We start from the raw sequence: 21,712 nt of genomic DNA, 5'->3' as shown, positions 1-21,712 counted from the left end.
TTTTTCAGTTCAGTTCTTTTTATACGTGTAACTGTGAATATAGTAAGAATTTTTCTATGTACCTATTTTACTTTTCAGCTTAGGCCGAGACTAAAGGGTTAATTAGAAAATCTTATCGGTAAACTTTGGTTTTAAATGAGGCCACAGACCATCCGATCATGTTAGTATAAAGGAACCATTGGGGTAAGAGCGGGAATCTCACTAACATTTGGGCCGACACGGGGATCTCCCCTTCGAGTAAGTGGCATAGCAACCTTTTTTGCGCCATTTTTCCCTTTAAAAGTGGTGACCCCGCACACACACCCCAATAAGTGGTGCCAGCGGTAATTAGCACTACGAACATTGGTGGCAGCAAGAACAGGAATTATTAACGGAGTTGATAATAAAAGAATTTTGCGCTTTCGAAGAGAAAAGGAATTTAGCCTACAAAAGTAGCCTATTGTGGTTACAGAGGCTATATATATAAAAAAGAAATCGCAAAGAGAAATTTTTATCTGAGCTTTGCTTAGTCGGATAATAATAAGTAATAAAATTTATGAATCAATATATAATGAAACTAAATAGTATTCAAAAATATAAGGCTAAAATTGCTGCGTGTCAAAAAAATTTCCGCGAAAGACCCGGAAGTTCGAGCGAGAGGAACGGAATAATTTTCATAGACTGAAGAGGTAATTTGAAGTTAACGGAATTTTGAAATTTATGTCGGACAGAGATAAGATTAACTCTAGACCGAAAAGGGCGAGTGAAGCCCATAGAAAAAGTAGGAAAATAGAAAGAAAGGCTAATATGGAGGCCATATTAGAACGGAAAAGATCTCACGCCATAGACCACCCGATCACGTTAGTATAAAGGAACCGTTGGAGTAACCGCTTGACTGTGCGAAGGCTGTCGGGCTAAAAATCTTTTATGCTTCGACTGGAAAAGTGGCTAAGTATTTTTTCTGCCGAAGAAAGGAACAGGCAGTCCAGATAAAAACAGAGCAAACAGCTGGAGGAGATTACAAGCGACTGGATCCGGCTTTGCTATTCCAACGTTTCATTGCGTTAGCCAAAGGACAAGACTTCCTGAATCAGAGTGCTTCCGGTATGAACTTTGTTCGTATCCCGCTGCTCTGTTTGACAGCTCATTTTTGCCGAGAGTACCGAACAAGGCTGAATTCGCCAAGGCCATTGCACTTGCATGCAAACTCAAAGAAATTCCGTGTGTGCTGAACGACGGGACACACTACGTACTTGACGGCGTTTCTCTATTGCACCCAGTCCCATGAATAAAAATGACACGTATGCAAGTCTCATACAGAGCTACTCCCTGTATATTTCGCGGAAGTACCCTGGCGTAACTGTTGTTTTCGATGGGTATGATAGTGGACCTTCCATCAAAGATATGGCCCATTCGTATCGTAATCGAACGGTCGGTCGCGAGGTTTTCTTCACGAATGACATGCATCTGAAAGTTAAGAAAGAAAAATTTCTCGGGAACAAGAAAAACAAGTCAAGATTCATTAGTGCGCTTGCAGTTCATCTCCGGCAAAAGGCTATTTTGTAGTCCAAGCCCCCAGTGATGCAGACGTGCCTATTGTAAAAGCTGCTATCGAATCAGCTAAACAGAAGGTAACTGCCGTTATTGGAGAAGATACGGATCTTCTGGTCGTTCTCTGCTACCACTGTGATGTCTCCACTAACAAGGTGTACTTCACCCCAGAGCCAAAGAAAAATAAAGAGCGAAGGTGCTGGGATGTTCATGAAATGAAAAAAGATTAGGCCAAGAAGTATGTGGTCTGATCCTCTTTGCCCATGCATTCCTTGGGTGTGATTCTACATCACGTGTCCACAACATCGGAAAAGGTCTTACCCTGAAAAAAGGGATAGAAGACGAAAGTTTTCGAGCATCAGCCATGGTCTTTATGAAGTAGGCAGCAACAAAAATCGGAGTCAAGGAAGCCGGAAAAGACGCACTTCTTATAATATATGGTGGAAGGAAGGGGGGACATCTGAACGAGCTTCGAAAGCAGCTCTTCGAAAGAAAGCTCGTACAGCAACGGCTTTTGTTCACTCAGAGAAGCTACCTCCCACATCCAACTCTGCAGCATTTCACAGCTATAGAGTTTACTTTCAGGTACACGCCTGGAATGACGACCGTAATCTAGAATTGGACCCTCAAGAGTGGGGCTGGAAAGACCGAAATGGTACATTATACCCTGTGATGACGGACCTACCCCCAGCACCTCCCCAGCTTCTTAAGATTGTTAAGTGTTCCTGCCGTTCAAACTACACCTCTGCTCGGTGCACTTGTGTCAGAAACGGCATGTCTTGCACTCTCGCGTGCAAAACTTGTCAGGGAGCAGAATGTGATAACTCTCCCAAATCAGAAGATCTCATCGACGATCTCGACGACGAAGTTTCAAACTACACTGCCAGTGATTAATGTCGCAAGTCATTTGAAAAGTTGCCTGCCTTTTACCAATGTTATTTTTGTTACCTGTGATTTTAGTCAGTTAATTCATTAAGATATGATTTATTATATTGAAGAAATCTTTTGGTGATGAATGTGAAACACTGTCAGTTGAATATATCCTTGATCTGAAGTGATATTCGAGCTCAAAGCATAAAACTAGTCAAGAAATGTGGCCAAACGACTATGCTATAATATATTTGCGAACATCATGAATGGCGATGAATGTGAAACACTTTTGGTTCATCGTATCTTAAATCTGATGTAATATTCGAGTTCAGCACATAAAACTACATCAGAAATGTGTTTCCCATGAAGTAAACTCTAAGCCTTGAGAAAATCGAAAATTTAGGCTTAAAAACGAAAAATAAAGCACAAAACGCTAAAAAACACTAATTTTGCACCCCGCTAGGTTTCTCAACTTTTGATATGTTGTACAGTTTTTTTTCTCTACAAGATGGTGTAAAAATCATTTCTGTTGCAATTTGTTTGCGGTCAAACCTTATATTGACTGTACTAGAAGGAGGGTCGCCTAGTAGAAGCGTGGGTAGGCTTTTTGCCTCCCCCCCTCCCTAGATTTTGAAAAATACCAATTTGGGGAATTTTCAGTAAAGAAAAAGGAAAAAAGCAAAATCGTCCACCCTCTAGATTTATAAATCTTGTCCCACCCCAACATTTCCATGAATTGGCGCCCCTAGTTAAACGTATTTACATTTTGATAACTCTCCCCCCCCCCTTTTAAATCCTTTTGTTTTGTATGTCAACTTTTATCCTACATTGAATAAACCTCATATACACTAACCCCTTTGATTACTTCAATCAAGCAAAATAGACAGCTAAAAACAGCAAACACAAAGTTTCCTATAGCATCTAGGATACGGTTATACCACACATTCTCTGGAAAAGGCATAGGAGGGGAGGCTTCAGAAACTTGTGCCTAATCCCCACAAGGATGCACCTCTGATCCCTACGGTCAAATATTCTATTGGACAATCGTCTTGTCATTTGTTCATGACAGAGAAAAAACATAAATGAATGAACCTTTTCTTCGGCCATTTCTTTGTCCAGTGTTGCGAGCTCAAAATTTTCCACCATTTCTGTAGTTTCTTCTTCATGCCGCTCTTTTGCTTCTACTGCCTCCCTTGCTTCTTGCTTCCAGCGTTGTAGTTCCTTTTGTAACTGAGACTGTGATTCTAATATTGCTCTTTTGAACTCAAGCAGCTGATCTAATTGAATCTTCATTTTCTCAAATTCTTTCAGTTTTTCTTTATCTTGACCTCGTTTAACTGAAAAATTTATTGATTAAAAAACAAAGTTTTTTTTATATTGAATTTTCTAATTTCTATTTTTTGTAATTTTTTTTATTTTTACTTCTTTTTCTTCTATTTTCTTTTTAACTTCTCGTAAGGGCTTATATATCCTTCCATACCAAAAACAACAAACATACTGTTTTGAACTAAAAACGAGGATAAATTAACAGCCCTTATTAGTGGCCTTAAAAATAATCTAAGATTAAATACTAAATAATAAAATACTAATGGTTACATAGGTTATTTGGAGAGTTCAATAAATAGCTGCATCAAAAATCTCATACATTATCAGGACCTAGTGAGATACACTAATTCCACTAAGGAAAAGACTAGATAATATATTTAAGATTTAAATGTGGCTTAGGTACAAACTATAGTTTATTTACTGCGTTCCAGATAATTTAGAATCCCTAAATTTTAGAATCGTATATTTTTGGCAAAAGAAAGAAAAATGACCAATGAAATCCTAAAATGAACGGACAAGGCATTTAAGAAAAGAGAACAAAATAAAATTATGTATTAAACTCTCAACAAAATATAAAATTTTTGGAAATCCTAAAATAAAGTACCTCAAAGAAAAAAAGAAATGGAAAATAGGAAGGGATTCAGTCATAGTGATACATACTCATATTTTTATTACAACTCCTACGGCTCCTCTTTTGTAGATTAAGAAGGAAGCACTTGTAAATTTATCGCAAAATGCTTCCACTCAAACATATAGGCTAACTACTAATCTATCAAAATCCAGCTTAAAATATTCCCAGAACATCCATTCCTGGGAGAAATAAAAAAAAAACACACTTAAATAAACAAGCCTGAGAGTTTACATGGTTAGAGTTACCACGAAGAAATTCTCTATTGACATTTTCATACTTACGAGATGGCAGCTAAAACTGTCTGTTAAGCTGTTCTTAAAGGAAAGCGCAACTGTGTAGGGTAGTTTCAATCACAATTTGATTTTTTTTTTTTTTTTTTTTTTTTTTGTCTGCATTACCTTGCTGATCCTCCTTTTCAGAATAGCTTAGTAAACGGCTTTTGGCAATTATCTCAGTAGTGTGGAGTGTCAGATACGACCTTTAGACATGACAGCAACGATATATATCGCCGTTTTACTACCTAAAAAGCCGTAACTGACAATGAATGGACTTCACGGGAGAAAAATGTTTCAGCCTCTAAAGTTACAAACTCGCTTCAAGTTTTTAATATGCTCGTACAAAGAAAAGAAATAGCAAACAAAGAAGTACCGTAAAATGTTTAATTAAAATGTACCGTCATTGTGCTTTATCTCTCTCACGCTACGCTGATTATCACCGAGTACATCATGAAATACAGAAATAAACCGGTTCTACTCAGACCAAGAACTTGAGTGTGATGGCAATCAGACACAAGTACCATGAAAACTAATAAAAAAAAGCTAAATAAAAAACTAATAAAAAAGCAAAATTTAAAATGATAAGTTACTAGTATTTTGAGAAATTCAAATACTGAAGAAAAACAGCCAATCTGGCAGAGTCCACCTATTTGTAACTGGTTTTTCTCTTTTTGGGGTTGTAGCCTGACTGATAGTTCTATTGCACTGATTATCTATTGACACTTACACATTGTTGATGTGTAAGAATCTTTATTTCCACGGTTTTGTACGCTATTACTACTTATGATCATTAGGAGGGACAAGAAAATAAAGCTATTGTAACTTACGACCTCTATTAGATATATCTTTTAGGTCACGAATCATCTTGATTTTGTTCCTGAGAACAATGCTAGGATCATTGGCCTTTTTCTTGTTCCGTAAAAGATCCAATCCTAGCTTAAGGAAGTCGTGTCAATGCTTGTGATCGTCAACAGCATTTGCAATGAATAGAAATGAGTTTATTCTTGTTAAAAGACGGATAGTGCGCCACCCCGCAATCACAAACACTAGCTACAGAAAGATGTGGTTTATTTCCCATAGCCCACCTAAAGGTCGTAACTACTTATTAAGACCTTTAGATTTGAAAGGATTTTTACAGACGTCTTTTCAACGGTCTTAGTTGAGACTAATCCATTCGTGTTTCTGTACTTACAATCACAGAATATGAAAGAGAGGGGATATATGCTGCTGCCATCTGGTTTTGAAGAAAACGCAAGTTAGGTGGCACAGCTGCGATATGTGTGTCCAATGTACCTACTTCTGCAATGTTACCTTGATTATAATAGTAAAAGCGTAGAAGAAGATATTAAATATTGCCTTGCAGCGAACTTTTAATCCGTTAATTTTAACATCTATAGTACGTAACACAAACTTACAAGTGCAAGATTATAGCCGATACAAATACAGTATCAAATATCGTATTCTAAGGGGGTTTGATGCCAGGAAAAAATCCTTACATTTTTCCAATAGATCAGTCCGTATTTTACCTAGTTTATTTTTACTTGCCTTTCAAAGTTTCCAGCTTTTCGTTGAGATCCTTAATTTCAGTTCGATAATTTTCCAGTTCCTGCTTTATGACTGAAACCTGCCCTTGTTCTTCAATAGCTAAAGACAGAGATGGCGATACAGGTGCACCGGGCTTAAACTGAGCTTTGAAAGTCTCGATGAATCCTGTCTAAAAGAAACAGTCCCAAAGAGTCACAACCTAACAAAGAATGAACTCTAGCCCATAGTAACCGAAAACTTTAAAATGCATTAATAGCCTAAAAAACAAAGCTTTCAAGCGAGGAGAAATCATCATTTGAAGCTTATTCAGGAATAGTTACTGTTATTTCGGCTAATTTTTTGTTAAAGTTTTCCCAAAAACAGAATCAAGGAAATAAAAAAAAGTCTGAAAGCCATGGAAAATGGTGTCAGATCAAAATGAAACCTTAACAATTGGAATCACCATAGCCTAACACTGGGATCCTGAAACATAACAGAGATGTTTAAGGGCTCATTTGACAGCTAATTTTTATATTTAATACATTTTGCAGGTAAAAAGATCATATTAAAATAAATTGCAGTGTTTAACAAAATGCATCTTCATATAAAAGATGATAATATAATACACGTATCTTTCGAAAAGTCTTAAGATTAAAGATCCAATAGAACAGGGTTGAACCGGTGGTTGCTCATCACTTTAAAGAATGGCTTGGGTAAAAGTGATTACACAAAAATAAGAGATAATTTTTTGGTTTGCAAAAAGTAGAACTTTTGGTAGTTCGTTCTTTTTTTCGTAAAAAAAGGCGAATGCATTTTCCTGTGTGATACAGTCTTTCCACAAGAAGAAAAATTAAATATTCAAGGATTAGAGAAGCAAAATAGAAAAAATTCGGCTTCCACTTATTCGGATTTCTCCCTATTTGAAGGGAAAGTCACTTCTTCTAGGGACACTTATTTTATATCTAGGGATTCAGGGGAGTCTACGGTAAAATAAAGGGTTTAGGGATATTCAGGGAAAGTTCGTTTTTTTGCAGCCGAAGTCTAAAACTTCTCATAGATTATGTATGCTTAGTTTTCTTCAAAAATTTCACTCTGCATCACTGGTCCATGTTGAGAAGATCAACACAAAATTTCAAAAAAGCTAAAGTATGGATGGTTAATCAACCATCATCATTATTCACTAGGTCTTACTAATTTAGGTAGCCTTGTGTTTAGTTTATTTCTAATCAATGTTCTTGATTGGTGCAAACTGCCAACATAAGAGAATATTGGTTAGTCTCGACAATAATCGTAGAGTAAGAGCATGTGACCTATACACGTGCACTTGATTCTTTCAATCTGCTGGTGACACCACGTCGGTGTCATCTTTTTTAACGGTGACATCTTTTTACCGGGTCATCTACAAATCCACAAGGGATTATCCAAATAGAGCACCAGCTGCCTTTGTAAAGAAACAGCTCATGTAACACATTCACTGGTGACCTGAGTAGGGTTACCAGTGAATGCATTACACGAGCTTTTTTTTCCAAAAGACAGCTGGTGCTGTGTTTGAATTTGCAACAGCAAATAATTTCAAACCAAAGGTGATTAAGCACATTCAGAAACAAATGTCGGAGTAAAGTAAGAATGTCATATGTTAATCTTGTTAAAAAGCAAGATCAATATTGCAGGAGGGGTGGACCCACAGCCTGAAGCTCAGGGTGCGAGGAACCATTGTTCCACACCTATAAAAATTGGTTAAAGTGATAAATTTGGTCTCCATGTTCTCATTTGAGCAAATTTTGTTGCTTATTGGATACTAGTTTCTTAACATGCAAAATGACTACTTATTAGATATTAAAATCAAACTGACGTGTTAAATGATTGTTTATTGGACAATACCCTGTTAAATAAGGTAACGTACCAATCCAATTGGGTTTACCAGCAGTTAAAGGAAGAAAAGAAATAACCTATAAAATTATTTCCATAGGTAGTATTTAGGGCTAACACTCTTCATAAAGAAACCTTATAAAATTACGAAACTCGAAATGCTATTCTGGTAAATGTACTAATTAGAATAAGCTCTCTCCTCTTCCACTAATACCCAAATGGATAGGACTGTTTCGTGGTTCTGTAAAAGAACAGGTAGAAAACTAGCTCTTACTTTTCAAAAATTTTTTTTTTTTTTTATTTTGCTTGGCGACAAGTACTGGTAAATATTATAATGGTAAGAATGGATGATGAGCCCCCTCGCCTAACAAAGGACAGATCAGGTACAGGTCACCACAAGGAAACAATAGGACAATTCATCTATTCTTACTTTCTACCAAGTTGGGTTAACGTCCAACAACACTTTCTGGTAGGTTTGCTGTTGGCAAGAAATTAGGAGCCCCCTCCTCTTATATAGAGGTTGGAATATGTTTTTACACCAACAACACAACTAGGAGATTATTTCTCATTTTCCATGAAGTTCGGTGGGGATGAGGTACCTCTTCTGGTGTAATACTGATGAAAATACAGAGACCCCCTTCCCCTGCCCCCCTTCGGATGGAAATCGCCTTTTGTCCTTAAAGAGGGAATCAAGACATTGTTTATTACTATCACTCAGCTTGATTAAGATCAAACGACTCTACTGAAAGATGTTTTGACAAAAAACATCGATCGCCTTCCTTTCTCCCTCCGAGTGTTGTACTTGTCCGAGACTTCTAAAGACAGAAATAGCACATCATTTATTAACCATGATTTATTTTGGTTGAAACCTAACCCATTCTTCCTGTCACTGCATTAGAATCATAAATTTAAGGACACTGTCCGTTTTTCTCCCCTACAAAGGTTAAATCTAGTCCTAGTCTGAAAAAAAAAACATAGGTAGGATATTAGCTCCTACGTTTAGTTCTGACCACTTGTTCTGATAGATACTACGGTCACAAGAAGTTAGGGACCCATCGCCATAGATGGCAGAATGGGCACGGTCCCTCAAAAAAGCATAGTTGGGACATTGTTTTTCCCACAAGAATTTGTCTGAGATCTGGCAACCCATTGTATTATTTACCTTGATGACAAAAACATAGGAATCCTCCCCCTAAAAAGGTCTCATCCAATCAGGATCCCCAAAAAGCATAATTGGGATACTAGCTCTTTACTTCACACGATTTTTTTTTTTATAGCCGACCATCATATGTTTTGAGATCCTGATACAGTGAGTTTAGGATCCCCTTCCATTCGCAACTTTGATCGAGACTTGGCTATATTCTTTATCAAATGTTCTGCTGTTAAAATAACAAAAGTAAAACAGAAATCGCCCAAAAACTGTGATAACAGGCTTCCAAATCTCCAAAAGTCACAACTAGGATACTGGTTTTTACTTCCTGACAAGTTCGTCAATATTTGACTACACCTTCTACTAGTTTTTTATAACAAATATTTTAAAATCCAGCCCAGAGGAATCGAAACCCCCTTTCTTTCTCAAACAGACGTTTTAAAACGTTTCCTTTTAAAAGCCGTCGTGAGTTACAGTGCGAAAGTATTATCACTATCCGTTTTCTTGGATAATTCGCAGAAAAGTCTGTTATTTTAATGCAGTTTAAAAACTTGAAGTTGAACTTCCGGATATTAAACAACAACAAACTTCGTAGAAAAATTTTGTTTTTGTTGGGTAAATTCGTTTTTGCAGCCTGGCAAAATTTCTGCCAACCTGACTCGATGTAGGATTGCGACCAACACCTTGGGAATACTGGATTATAATCCAACTGTGGTCTTTTCGTAATTTGAACAACCACAGTCGACTGAATGTTGGAATGGGAAGATTCGCTCACTGATTTTCGAGAGAGAGCGACAAAACCATCTCGAACCAAATTATGTATGTAGAAGTTATTAATGATTAATATGAAATGGCAGAATCTTCGGAGATCATAAATAGAACCATTTTACTTTATTAATGAATCGGTGGCCTTAAATCTTAATTTAAATAAAAGAAAACAATTTTTGAACCAAAAACTAGGAAAAGCATTAAAATTTTAAACGGACAGAAATTATTCATTATATGAGGGGACTACTCTTTCCTTAACCCTCTGTCTTTACGCTAAAATTCTTTGAAAAGACTTCTCATTCAAATTCAACGGCCCCCTCATGTTAGATAAATAGATAGATTTTATTCAACAATAAATTTAAACAATAAGAGTATAACATCAACTGTTTGAGCAGTCTTTCATAAAAATTTTTGACAAAAAGCGGAACTTTAACGTAAAGATTGAGGTTTGAGGATGAAGCCAGCCCGCCTCATATACCTAATAATTTCTGTTTGTTTTAAGTTTTAATACTTTTCCTTACTTTCAGTTGAAAAAACTTGTTTTCATTTAGTTTTTGACCATTTTTCAAATTATGCTGGGAAATTCCCTCCCCACCCCTCTCATCTAAGTTTCCCCTGGAATATTCCCCCGGGCAGCTTACTCCCCCCCCCCTTTGAACGGCTCTACTTATTATGCATATAAATAGGCTACTTTGTTACATGGCACTGTTATCAAAATTCTGTTTTAAAGAGTTTGGTTACAACTGGCCTGAGTCGCTCCTACTTTCAGCTCTTAAGGACGAACTATTTGGGACACAAAAATAGGAAGTCAAGAATCAATGCAGATTTTGTGTCCTTTTTAGGTTCCTTTGATTCTGGAACTTTAATCATGGTATCAACATTAAAAAAAATATTCCGTACCAAGTTTTTAAGAAATAGTAGTTATAGGCTACAGGGTAATATAGAAATATTGAAAATAGCGGAAGCCTAAATGAAGGGAAAGCCAAAATTAGATAATAATCCAGGTGATAATTACGTTTAGGCTAAATTTAGGTCAATGATTTTGGTAGGTAAAACTACTGACGACACTGGTTTTCCACACATAGAATTTCTATCTCATTTCACGTATTTTTTGAATATCCTAAGTAATTGCTTTGTGACAGCGCATTGGATAGAACCACGCCTGGAATCAACTGGCAGAGAGGTTCAATCCATGTTGTTGCAAAGAAAGGAGTAGCGGCAGAAGAGTCATTCGTCAACTTAACTTTTTCATTATTCTTTCTTTACTTTATTTTTTCAACAGGTTACTTAAAATTTTCAGCTTTATTTTTTGTTCCAATTCTTTTTCTTTAACTACTACACACAGTAAATTATTTGGGACTTTGGTCAAAAGCCTCATTAATGTGAATAAAAAAAAAGCTTGCTCTCTGCCCCTTTCCAACTGCCTTCGCGTCGAGTTTTCACAAATTGTTTCATTGTGTTTTGAGAAAACAATATAATTTAATACTTTGAATCCCTTAGTTTTTTTCTGGTGATCATGGATGTATCTTTGTTTCTTTTTCTCCAGGGGTGATCGTAGAAGATGGAGAGAGTGCTCATTTTATAGGAAGTCAAAAGTTTTAGTGTTCTTTTAAGTGACGAAAAAAATTTGAGGGCAATCAGAGCCGTTTTTCCTCAAAACTTCCTGGTATGCTCTGGAAAACGGTCAGAAACTGAAATAAAAAGTTTTCAACTGAAAATAAGGAGCAACATTACAACTTAAAACGAACAAAAATTATTCGGTATATGAGATGGGCTGCCTCTTACACAACCCTCACCCTTTGCGCTAAGGTTTGACTTTTTTGTCACAATTCTTTAAGCAAGACATCTCAACTAGTAGCCTTTTGAATTTGAATAAAAAGTATTTTTAAAGAACTTTAAGACTTTTGCGTAGACAGTCATTACTTTAAAGAGCAGACGAATATTCAAATTTAAAATGAAAATGAATTAAAATAATCAAAATAAGGATAACAGGCACTGATGTAAATGAATAATAACTAAACCCTAAAAGAAGCAAAAATAAAAATGAATTCTAAAGTAAAACTTAAACAAACAAAATTACTACACACAGGAGTTAGCCTACTCCTCCATCCTAATCGTAATTAAATAAAAAACAAACAAGTTCTTTTAATTGAAAGTAAGGAGCAATGTCAACACTTGAAACGAACCAGAACTATCAAGTATATGATGGGGGTTTTCCCTCCTCAATGCCTCGCTCTTTACGCTAGTTTTTTTAGAACTTAAAAAAAAGCTTATTATTCTAATTAAACGGCCCTCGTGTTTTAGGAGTCATTCTTAAATAAGTGGAACAAAAAGTCAAACTTCAGCGTAAAGAACAAATTATTGAGGAGAGGGCAACCCACTTCTAATTCCTGGTTGTTTTTAAAATCACGCCCGATATCCCCCCCCCCCCTACATGTAAATTTGTTCCCCAGATACTTCCCCTCCTTATCGCCCCCTAGTAGAAAGTTGCTACCGCAAAAAATTCCCTCTGGAGAATTTATTCTGTGAAAAACTCCCCCATATGGAATTTCTCCCGATGGAAAATTCCCTTCCCCATTCAGAGAGACGCTCTAGACCATTGCAACCCGGCTAAAAAAATTTCCCAGGAAAATTCCCCTTAACATCTCCACATGTAAAATTGAATCGGCAAAGAGAAAGTAAGACAAATAAAAATAATTTTGAGTAAGAATTCCTGCAAACTCCCCCAGTGTAAATCCAGGAGGGACTAGGGGGTTTGAACCCTTCCCCCAAAATGTTTTGTCCAGCTCTTAAAGGATAGCAAAAATGAATAAAAACTAATTTTTGATACGTTTATTAAAGTTTTTTTGTAACACCCCCCCCCCCATCGACACATCTTTGTCTCTTTCCGGATTCATCGTATAAAAAAAAAAAATTTTACAACCTCCCATCTTTTCGGATTTAAAAGAATTATCTTAAACCTTTACTTTGAAAGGTATGTTTTTTGTTTTTTTTTACTTAAAAATGGAAATCCCTAAAAATTTTTTTTTAATTTTAGAGGTAAAAAAAAGTAAAAAAAAATCCCGCTAGAAAATAGAGTATTGCTAAACCATTAAAATTCCACACCGGATAAGATATTAATGCTGTAGTTGCACACAATTAAGGTAATGTCCACAAGTGAGACTATAATGTGATTCGGGCTTTATTAATACTATCAAAATAAACACTTATTTTCAAATCATACTAGAGCATTTGATTCCTAATATTTAGGCTAAAAGACGCTATGTTAAATTAATTTAATGCTATGCTAAGATGTTAAGGGTATTAAGTTGAAACTTTCAGCGAATGTTATGGGGATGAAGAAGCATGGTCTAAACTTATTTGTAAACAGAAGTAAGCGGCATACTTACAAAAGGGAAAAAATCCGAATTGGCATTATAAAAATACCACAACAATACATAATATAATAGTCCAACATAATAAAATATTTATAACATACATTTATAATAATATATTTATTTATACTTACAGATATATTTATAATAGTGCAAATAATACAACATAACACTTACAGCAATAGTTGGTTCATACAAGATACAAATAAAATTTACCACACCCGTTTGACTAAGTTCGACAGATACATCGATAGTTTCCCATGGGAACGGACACGTGCGCTGGGGGATATCAAACCAAAATAAAGTGATAAATAATACAGTAATGTAAAAAGGCTGAAAAATTACATCATAATATACGCCAAAAAAGAGAACCTTTGAGGCATTGAGTTTTCTCTTTTCATTTACCGATGCTTTCTAAAAACCAGACTATAATTTGCACTTTACTAAAAAAAAATAAAAATGAATGTGCATTGTCAGTTTAATATAAATATGCTGATATTTATTCCTTAAAAATGTTAATAATATTTGATTTATTAAAGTTAAAAAAGTGAAAATTTTTAAATTTTATTTCAGTAAAGTGCAAATTATGGTCTGGCCTTGGGAAGGTATAGGGGGTTTTGAGCCCTACTCATGTTAATTTTTGCTCGTTTTGAGTTTGATTCGGTTATTTATTGTAATTTCTGTTCGTTTTGGGTTTTAGTTATTTATTGATGCTGATTTAGGGTAGTTTTACGCTTGGTATGTTATTTGATTTTATTTTTGTTCGTTTTTGGTTCAAATGAGTTCTTTTCTTTTCTTAGAAAACTTATTTTGTGGAAAACGTTTTTAATTAGTCTCTGTTCGTTTTATATTGACATGGCCTTTTCAGGGAAAAAGAAAATAATATTTTAAATCATTTAGGTTTTTCTTTAAGAATTTATAGTTTGGCCTGCTTTTTGTATACTGGAAAAAATGTTTCAACAATTTCTAACAACATACACCCTTTTAAAAATCTGGATACAAATAGTAGTGTTTAATTTAGCTTTATATCTCCTCTAGTTGACCTGAAAAATAAAATCTGATACCATTCGCAAAAAAAAAAATCTATCTGTGCTCTTTAACAGCTTGGATACACTTACACTTTTGATTTAGTTAAATTTTAAGAGAATAAGTAGTAATAGAAGTAGCCCTGAAAGTTTGAACATAATGCCCTCAGTCGTTCTCGGGATGCATCTGAAATGCCTTATTGGCAATCAGTATACACACAGTGCTTTATGATTTAATCTTAAGGCAATATTTAGCTTTAAGTTTTGATTGGAAGTTTTTGGAAAATTATGAGCTAAAGAGGAGGCTGATTGCCTTCCAATCACTTTTGGCTCTTAAAAAGGGTACTAGAACTTTTAATTTCCAATCAAATTAGCTCCTTTAAAATATTAATGATATTAATTACTATGATAGAGCAGTGCCACCTATAATAATGCTTATATACCCTTTGAATACTTGCATGCCTATAGTTCTTTCGTTTAATTGAAACTCCCCCTAAACGTTTCAACTTAATGCCCTTAGTGTCATTAGTTACAGTAACTGTAGAAGTAGTATTATTAAAATTATATGCATAGTGTCTTCTGGCTAGTTCAAAATCCGTCACGTCTTACCCTAAAAGGTTGAAGTAAATAATGTATGCCATTAATATGATATTGATTTTTCACCCTGTTTGCAAATCACATACTTATAGTTTGTTTTGATTTAGTTCGGCATCCTCTTAAATATTCCTTGAAAGCAACAGTTTGATACCCTTATCTTGTGTAGTAGCAATAGTTTTAGTAGCAGCAGTAGCATTAGTATTAGTATGCACATAACACCTTTTTTTCAACATCCCCTTCAACGCACGATGCAATTTTAAATTTAATACCATCAACCGGTCCTGAAACATTGCTGATGCGTCCTCTTGACAATCTATGTGGGCATAGTGTGTTTCGATTTATTTTAATACAGTTACAATATAGCCCAAAATTGTCGCCTTAATACCCTTGGGTTGATTAGTAGTATTAGTAGCACCACTAATTATAGTAGTAGCAGTAGGAGTAGAGTTAATAGTAGTAGTCTTAGCTGTAGTAGCAGTAATAATAATAACAATAGTAGTAGTTTGTAGGAGTAGAAGCAGTAGTATTACAATGCAAATATTGTCTTTTGGTAAGTTCAACATCCGCCACAACAAGCATTGAGTTTTAATTTCACACACAAAACTGTTCCTAAGATATTGCTGATACGCCCTTTTGACAACCTGCACACGGATGGCAGATTATCATCCGTAAAACATAAAATTTCAAAAATATTATCTGAAAATCTCCCCTTCATACCCTTAGGTATAGTTGTAACAGTAGTCACAGCAGTAGTACAACTACTCAACTTAATACAATTAGACATTGCTATGATGTTGTCGATTTGCTCTTTTGATAACCTGTATATTCATATACTTCTTGAAATTCATTCTCTGACAGTTCCAACTTAATACACAAATCAATTCTTAAGATACGCTATTTTGACAATATAAATGCACATAATGTCTTTTGTTAGTTCAAAATTGCCATCAATGTTGCAGTGTTAGTGTTGCATTGTAGTAGTTGTAGCAGTAGTAGCAGCGGCATGTTAACAAATTAAGAGGGAGTAGTCAATCCGGACTTGGATCAGTTAAAGACAGGAATGGGGCCACAATTAGCGATAAGGAAAGAACTAAAGAGAGATGGGCCGAACATTTTGAGAATTTGCTTAACCAAGATAGAGTTGCAGGAAAAGATATAGAGGAAAATGAAAAAGTTTGTGATACCTTGGATATGAAGGAAGATTTGTTTTGTGAAGAAGTATTAGCGACAGTACTAAAAGGATTAAAAAATAATAAGGCTCCAAGTGCTGATAGTGTGGTAAATTAGTTTCTTAAATATGGTGGCTCAGAGTTTAGAAATAAGTTACTGAAGATTATGAATATGGTTTTTAAAAAAGGGGAAGTACCTAACGATTTTAGGAAAACCTTAATTAAGCCCCTTTATAAGAAAGGTGATAAAAGTGAGTCTGGTAATTATCGAGGCATTAGTCTGATTTCTGTAGGTAGTAAACTACTTAGTAATATGATACTTTTTAGACTGAGAGATGTTGTAGACAAAGTTTTAAGAGAAGATCAGTGCGGTTTTAGAAAAGGTAGAGGATGTGTCGACCAAATTTTCACTCTTAGGTTAATAATTGAGAAGTGCCTGAGTTTTCAAACACCTTTGGTCCTCAGTTTTATAAATTATGAGCAAGCGTACGATTCTGTTGATAGAAGAGCTTTAATAAAGGTTTTATCCTTGTATGGTATACCAGACAAATACATTAAAGTGATTAGTGCTATGTACGAGAATAACACTGCTGCGGTTAAGGTAGGAATGAGATTAGCAGCTGGTTTTGTTTTAAATAAGGAGTTAAGCAGGGTTGTGTTCTATCCCCATTTCTATTGGTTATATTGATGGATTTTGTTTTAAGGAGCACAGTAAAGGCAATAGGAGACAACGGAATCAAACGGAGAGGGAAAACTCTCCTGGACTTAGATTATGCTGATGATTCAAGCATTTTAGATGAAAGTGTGAGCAAAACAAATGAAGTTTTAGAGGTTTTGCAAGTTCAGGGTGCTAGTATTGGCTTGAAAATTAATGTTGAGAAGACTAAGTAACTAAGGCTAGGAATAAGTGATGATGAAAAGGTAACGTTGGGTAATGAAAAGATTGTTCAGGTGGGCAGCTTCACTTACCTTGGTAGTATTATTAGTAAAGACAGTGGGAGTAGTGAAGATGTTAAAAGTAGAGTAGACAAGGCTCAGGGTGTTTTTTCACAGTTAAAAAAAGTTTGGAAGAATAGGAAGATAAGTCTGCAAACTAAGATTAGAATATTAGAATCTACAGCGATGACATTGGTCAAATATTGCTTTGAAGCATGAGCACTCCAAAAAGCAGATGAAGATTTGCTAGATGTTTTCCAGAGGAACTGCCTAAGGATTGTTCTGGGTACCCAGCTTACTGACCGCATTTCAAACAATAGGCTATACGGAAAATATGGTTCAATACCACTCTCTAGGGCTAAAATGAAAGAAAGGTTGAGGTGGCTAGGGTACATTGTGCGAATGAAGGATAACAGATTGCCGAAGAGTGTTCTGTTCAGCCAACCGTCTAGGGCTAAACAGAAAGCAGGTCGTTCCCGTCCGGGGTGGGAGGACGTCATAAAGAAAGATTTAAAGGAAATGGGAACTTCGTGGGAGGGTGGAAAAATGAAGGCTTGGAATAGATTGGGATGGAGGAGGAGTGTGCGTAGCTGTGTTAGCTTTAGGTGGCTTGGTGCTGCGGTGAGCTGTTAGTAGTAGTAGTAGTATTGGAAGGGTAAAGAGTCATGTATTGTTAAAAAAAAATTGGTGCATATTATACAGAAAAAAAAAGGAAAAGAAGTCGACTGTACTGAAGGAAAGAGTGCAACGAGTACACAAAACGTGCACACAAAGAGGATTGGGGGGGGGGGGGATCTGCTAATGCTTTGACTCGTATCCATGACCCATACATACCACGCCCGTAGATTTGTCAGTGAACCACAAGAAAACGTCATTCTCCATTCCATTACAACCAATTTCACACTTACTAAAAAATTAAATAATAAAAAAAAACCATTTTGCGCATGCTGACCAATAATCTGTGCTCCCTAGGTAGCTGTGTTTCCTTCGACCGGGAATGCAATACGTGGTTGAGGGCAAATCATCCTACGCTTCCCGTGTCCCCCAATATTTCTTTAGGTACCCATGAGATTACATAGTCACACCGTTGACCCCCGTTTCAAACCAAATAACCAGCGATACCAGGACTCAAGCTCCTGATCTTGAGAGTTCAATGCTGGAGCGCTAGCCCCTCTACTAGGATGGCTTCACTCTTATTAGCTACCAAAGATTGCCATAGAGGCAACAGTAAATTTTCATTAGGTGACAATTATCTTTGATACTTACTTCAACAAAAGATGCTCTTTTACTTCCCAGTTCTGGTTTCAACGATTCGGTTCCATCGGAAGAAGGTGTAGGAGGAACGGTAGTCAAAGATGTTGTAGGAGAGGCAGCACCAGGCGTCTTTGTTATCATTGATATCCTATAAATAGAGCTACAATTAAAAAGAAAAAGATTAATGTTTCCCGAATTGTTCCTGAAATATTTCTCTCTTTCTTTTGTTTAGATCGAGTTAATCTGTTTTTTTTTTTTTATTTCATTTACGTTATAAGCATGTTTTTAGGCTAAAAAATACATATACGTGTGCATGATAGCGCATTATTAAAAAAATACCTAAAATAGGACCTCAGTTGATACTTAAAATAGAACTTACCCCACCATGTGGAGAGGTATATTTATTTTCGTAAGTCATTGGAAAGAAGAAGCTGTGATTTAAAGCGCTAAAGGACAGGAAAAAAAATGTATACCAGCATTGATTTTCTACAACTTTCCAGTTTAGTATCCAACCTGGAAAGTTTCCCACAAATTATCATCCTGGAGTCTACCAACGTCATAGCTTCCCAGAAAGAAGTGCCCCTTCCTAAATTTAAGCCTTAAGTTAACCATAGACACTACTAAATGGTGATATTTACTTTTAACATCAATAAAAGCAGTCCTATATACCCTAGTGTCTACTATCGATTCTACCAGTCTTCAGTTTACAATAAAATAATCAATAAGGTTAGCTGTTCTATCATCAAGTGCCTTATTAAACTAAAAAATTCTGGGGACGTTGAGGAGGATCAAACATCCGTGGCAAGAAACTGTCAATGAGGAGTGGAATTAGCTCAATAGTAACCGAAAACCTAAAAAACAGAAATTTGGCAATAATGGATTCATAAAAAAATTGAATTTTTATGCTGATATAGTTAAGTTTAACATTACCCATCAAAAGCTAGGAGCCTCAAATAATTGCCTAAGTTTCGTAAAAGGGGGGAAACACCTCTAAAAGTCAAGTGATATTCGTAAAAATCACATCATCAGTTTTAGCATATAAAAGAAAACTACAATAGAGGTTTCAAGGTTCTATATTCAAAAATATGGGATTTTGCTTCTTTTTTTTCTCACCAAAAAATTGAAGTATTAGTTATCATATAAATGATTTTATTCCTTGTTATGTTTTTTTTTAATACTTGGCTCTCAGAGAAATCTAAAAGCTCTCAGAGAAATGATGTCACTGACGTGGCTTGCTGATGCGATGTTGGTAGTATTTTATTTTTCTCTGGCGAGGCAAACGAAAACTTCATGATATCTAACCAAGGATGAATCCAGGATTTTTGTTCGAGGGAGGGGACATAAAATAAAAAAAAAACTTTCTAAAAAGCATCAAAAATTTGTTTGTATGCATATTTGTAACATTTTAAGACACGAACGGCTAATTGGCAATAGGTGAATAAGTAAATGAACAAATAAAAAACAGAAATTAATTTGAATAATGCAAGATACAAAGACTGTATTCTAAGGCCAAAAACTAAAGGCCTGTCTGATTACTACGTAATATAACATTGAAAAATAAGAAAAATGATAAGTAAAATCTTAAATTAAGTTTGAATATTCGTCAAATACTGTATCTTATTTTAGTACTATCACTTTTACCAGAGCTGCTCTTTAAAGTGATCAATCTCTATGCAGAAGTCTTAAAGTTCTTTAACAATAGCTTTTATTCAAATTCAACTACTGATTGAGCAGTCTTTCTTAAAGAATTGTGACAAAAAAAAAGTCAAGCTTTAGCGTAGACAGCGAGGATTGAGAAAGAGACAGACCAACTAATCTACTGAATAATTTATGCTCGTTTTAAGTTTTAATAATGCTCTTTTATTGTCAGCTGAAATTTCTTTTTTAATTTCTGACCATTTTTCAAAACATGATAGGAAACTTTGAAAAAAAACTGGCGTGGTTGCCCTAAAAAAAAATTTCGTCACTTCAAAGGGCACTAGAACTAGGGCACTAGGATTTCCGATCAAAAGAGCCTTCTCTCGATCTTCTACGATCACCCTGGCAAAAAAGAAAAGAAAAGATGCATCAAGTGATCCTCAGAAAAAAAAACTAAGCGATTGAAAGTAGTAAATTGCACCCCCCCCCCCCGCAAAACAATAAAAACAATTGGTCAAAATTCAACGAAGGCAGTTGGAAAGGGACAGAGAGCGGTATTTTTTTTTCTTAGTTCAAATTAATAAGACTTTTGACAAAATCAAAAATATTGCTTATAGTAGTACTCAAAGAAAAAGAATTGAAAATAAAAAAAATGACATAAAAAACAAAATAAAGCTGAAAATTTGTTAGGTAACCTGTTGAAAAAATAGAGTAAAGAATGAAAAAATTATGATGAATATTCTACTAGGTATTTTCCTTGCGACAACAGGGATTGAACTTCTGTGCCCGTTGTTCCCAGTCGAGGCTCTATCAACAGCGTCGTCACAAGGTGATTACTGAGGACACTCAAGAAATACATAAAATGATATACGCAACTCGTCCACAAGAGGAAAACTACTGACGTAAATAGTTTTGCTCACCAAAATCATAGATCTAAACTTAGCCTATATGCCTAAACGCAGATATAACCTTGATTATATTTTAATTTAGGCTTTCACTTTATTCAGAATATTTTTATATTATCCTGTTTAAGGTAAAAAAAAGAGAAAATTATAGCCTATGCTTCTATTTCTTAAAAACTTAGCGCGGAACATTTCTCTAACGTTGACACCATAATTAAAGTTCCATAATGAAGGGAACCTAAAAGGGACAAAACCTGCAATGATTCTTGACTTCCTATTTATAGGATTCTTGACTTGACTTCCTTGACTTTATATTTGAAACAGGAGAGGTCACTGCAATTAACTTTGTCCCGGGCACTACCAACTCTAAGAACGACTCTTACCAAAAGCATTGGCTTTCTGTGCTGATTCCAAATATATAAAATTCATAAAGTTTCACGGTATCCATGCAAAGCTACAAGCCCGAGAACATTTGCGTGATTTGCAAAAAAAGTAGAGAAATACTCCCAAAGACATACAACTAAAATTTTAAGTCAGCTATTTGATTCAGTTTGATTGTAAGGTCCAATAACTATACCTTCGGGAAAGAAACGACCCCCTTTAGTCCCTTGGGAAAGAGTTGTAATACGGAAAATTTCTCCAGGGAAGAGGTTAAAGGGGAGGAAAGTTTCTGGGAGATCCTTTTTAGGTTCCCTTCATTGAATTTATTCATGGTGTCAACGTTAGAAAAATGTTCCACACTGAGTTTTTAAGAAATATAAGCATAGGCTATAATTTTCTCTTCTTATTTTTACCTTAAACAGGATAATATAAAAATATTGAAAATAGCGGAATCCTAAATAAAGTGAAAGCGTAAATAAAAAAAATAATCCAG

The 21,712-nt window shown here is 35.4% G+C and overlaps 1 protein-coding gene across 2 annotated transcripts in view; it reads right to left on the bottom strand.

Annotated features, from left to right (window-relative positions):
• The window catches only part of LOC148951051 (dynactin subunit 1-like), a 177,506-nt gene that overhangs the window by 94,414 nt on the left and 61,380 nt on the right, over nt 1-21,712 (bottom strand). For both annotated transcript variants that reach the window (XM_089090588.1, XM_089090589.1), the window contains 3 exons: nt 18,311-18,446; nt 6,178-6,346; nt 3,493-3,737 (listed from right to left, as the gene is read on the bottom strand). In XM_089090588.1, the coding sequence (XP_088946714.1) occupies nt 3,493-3,737; nt 6,178-6,346; nt 18,311-18,446 (550 nt within the window). The remainder of the gene's footprint in view (nt 1-3,492; nt 3,738-6,177; nt 6,347-18,310; nt 18,447-21,712) is intronic.

Source organism: Artemia sp. Qi Xiang Cuo, chromosome 6 (genome assembly GCF_049724085.1).
Source record: "Artemia sp. Qi Xiang Cuo chromosome 6, ASM4972408v1, whole genome shotgun sequence".
Lineage (NCBI taxonomy): Eukaryota > Metazoa > Arthropoda > Branchiopoda > Anostraca > Artemiidae > Artemia > Artemia sp. Qi Xiang Cuo.
Note: the sequence above shows the minus strand (reverse complement) of the source record. Positions and strands in the feature narration are given on the sequence as shown.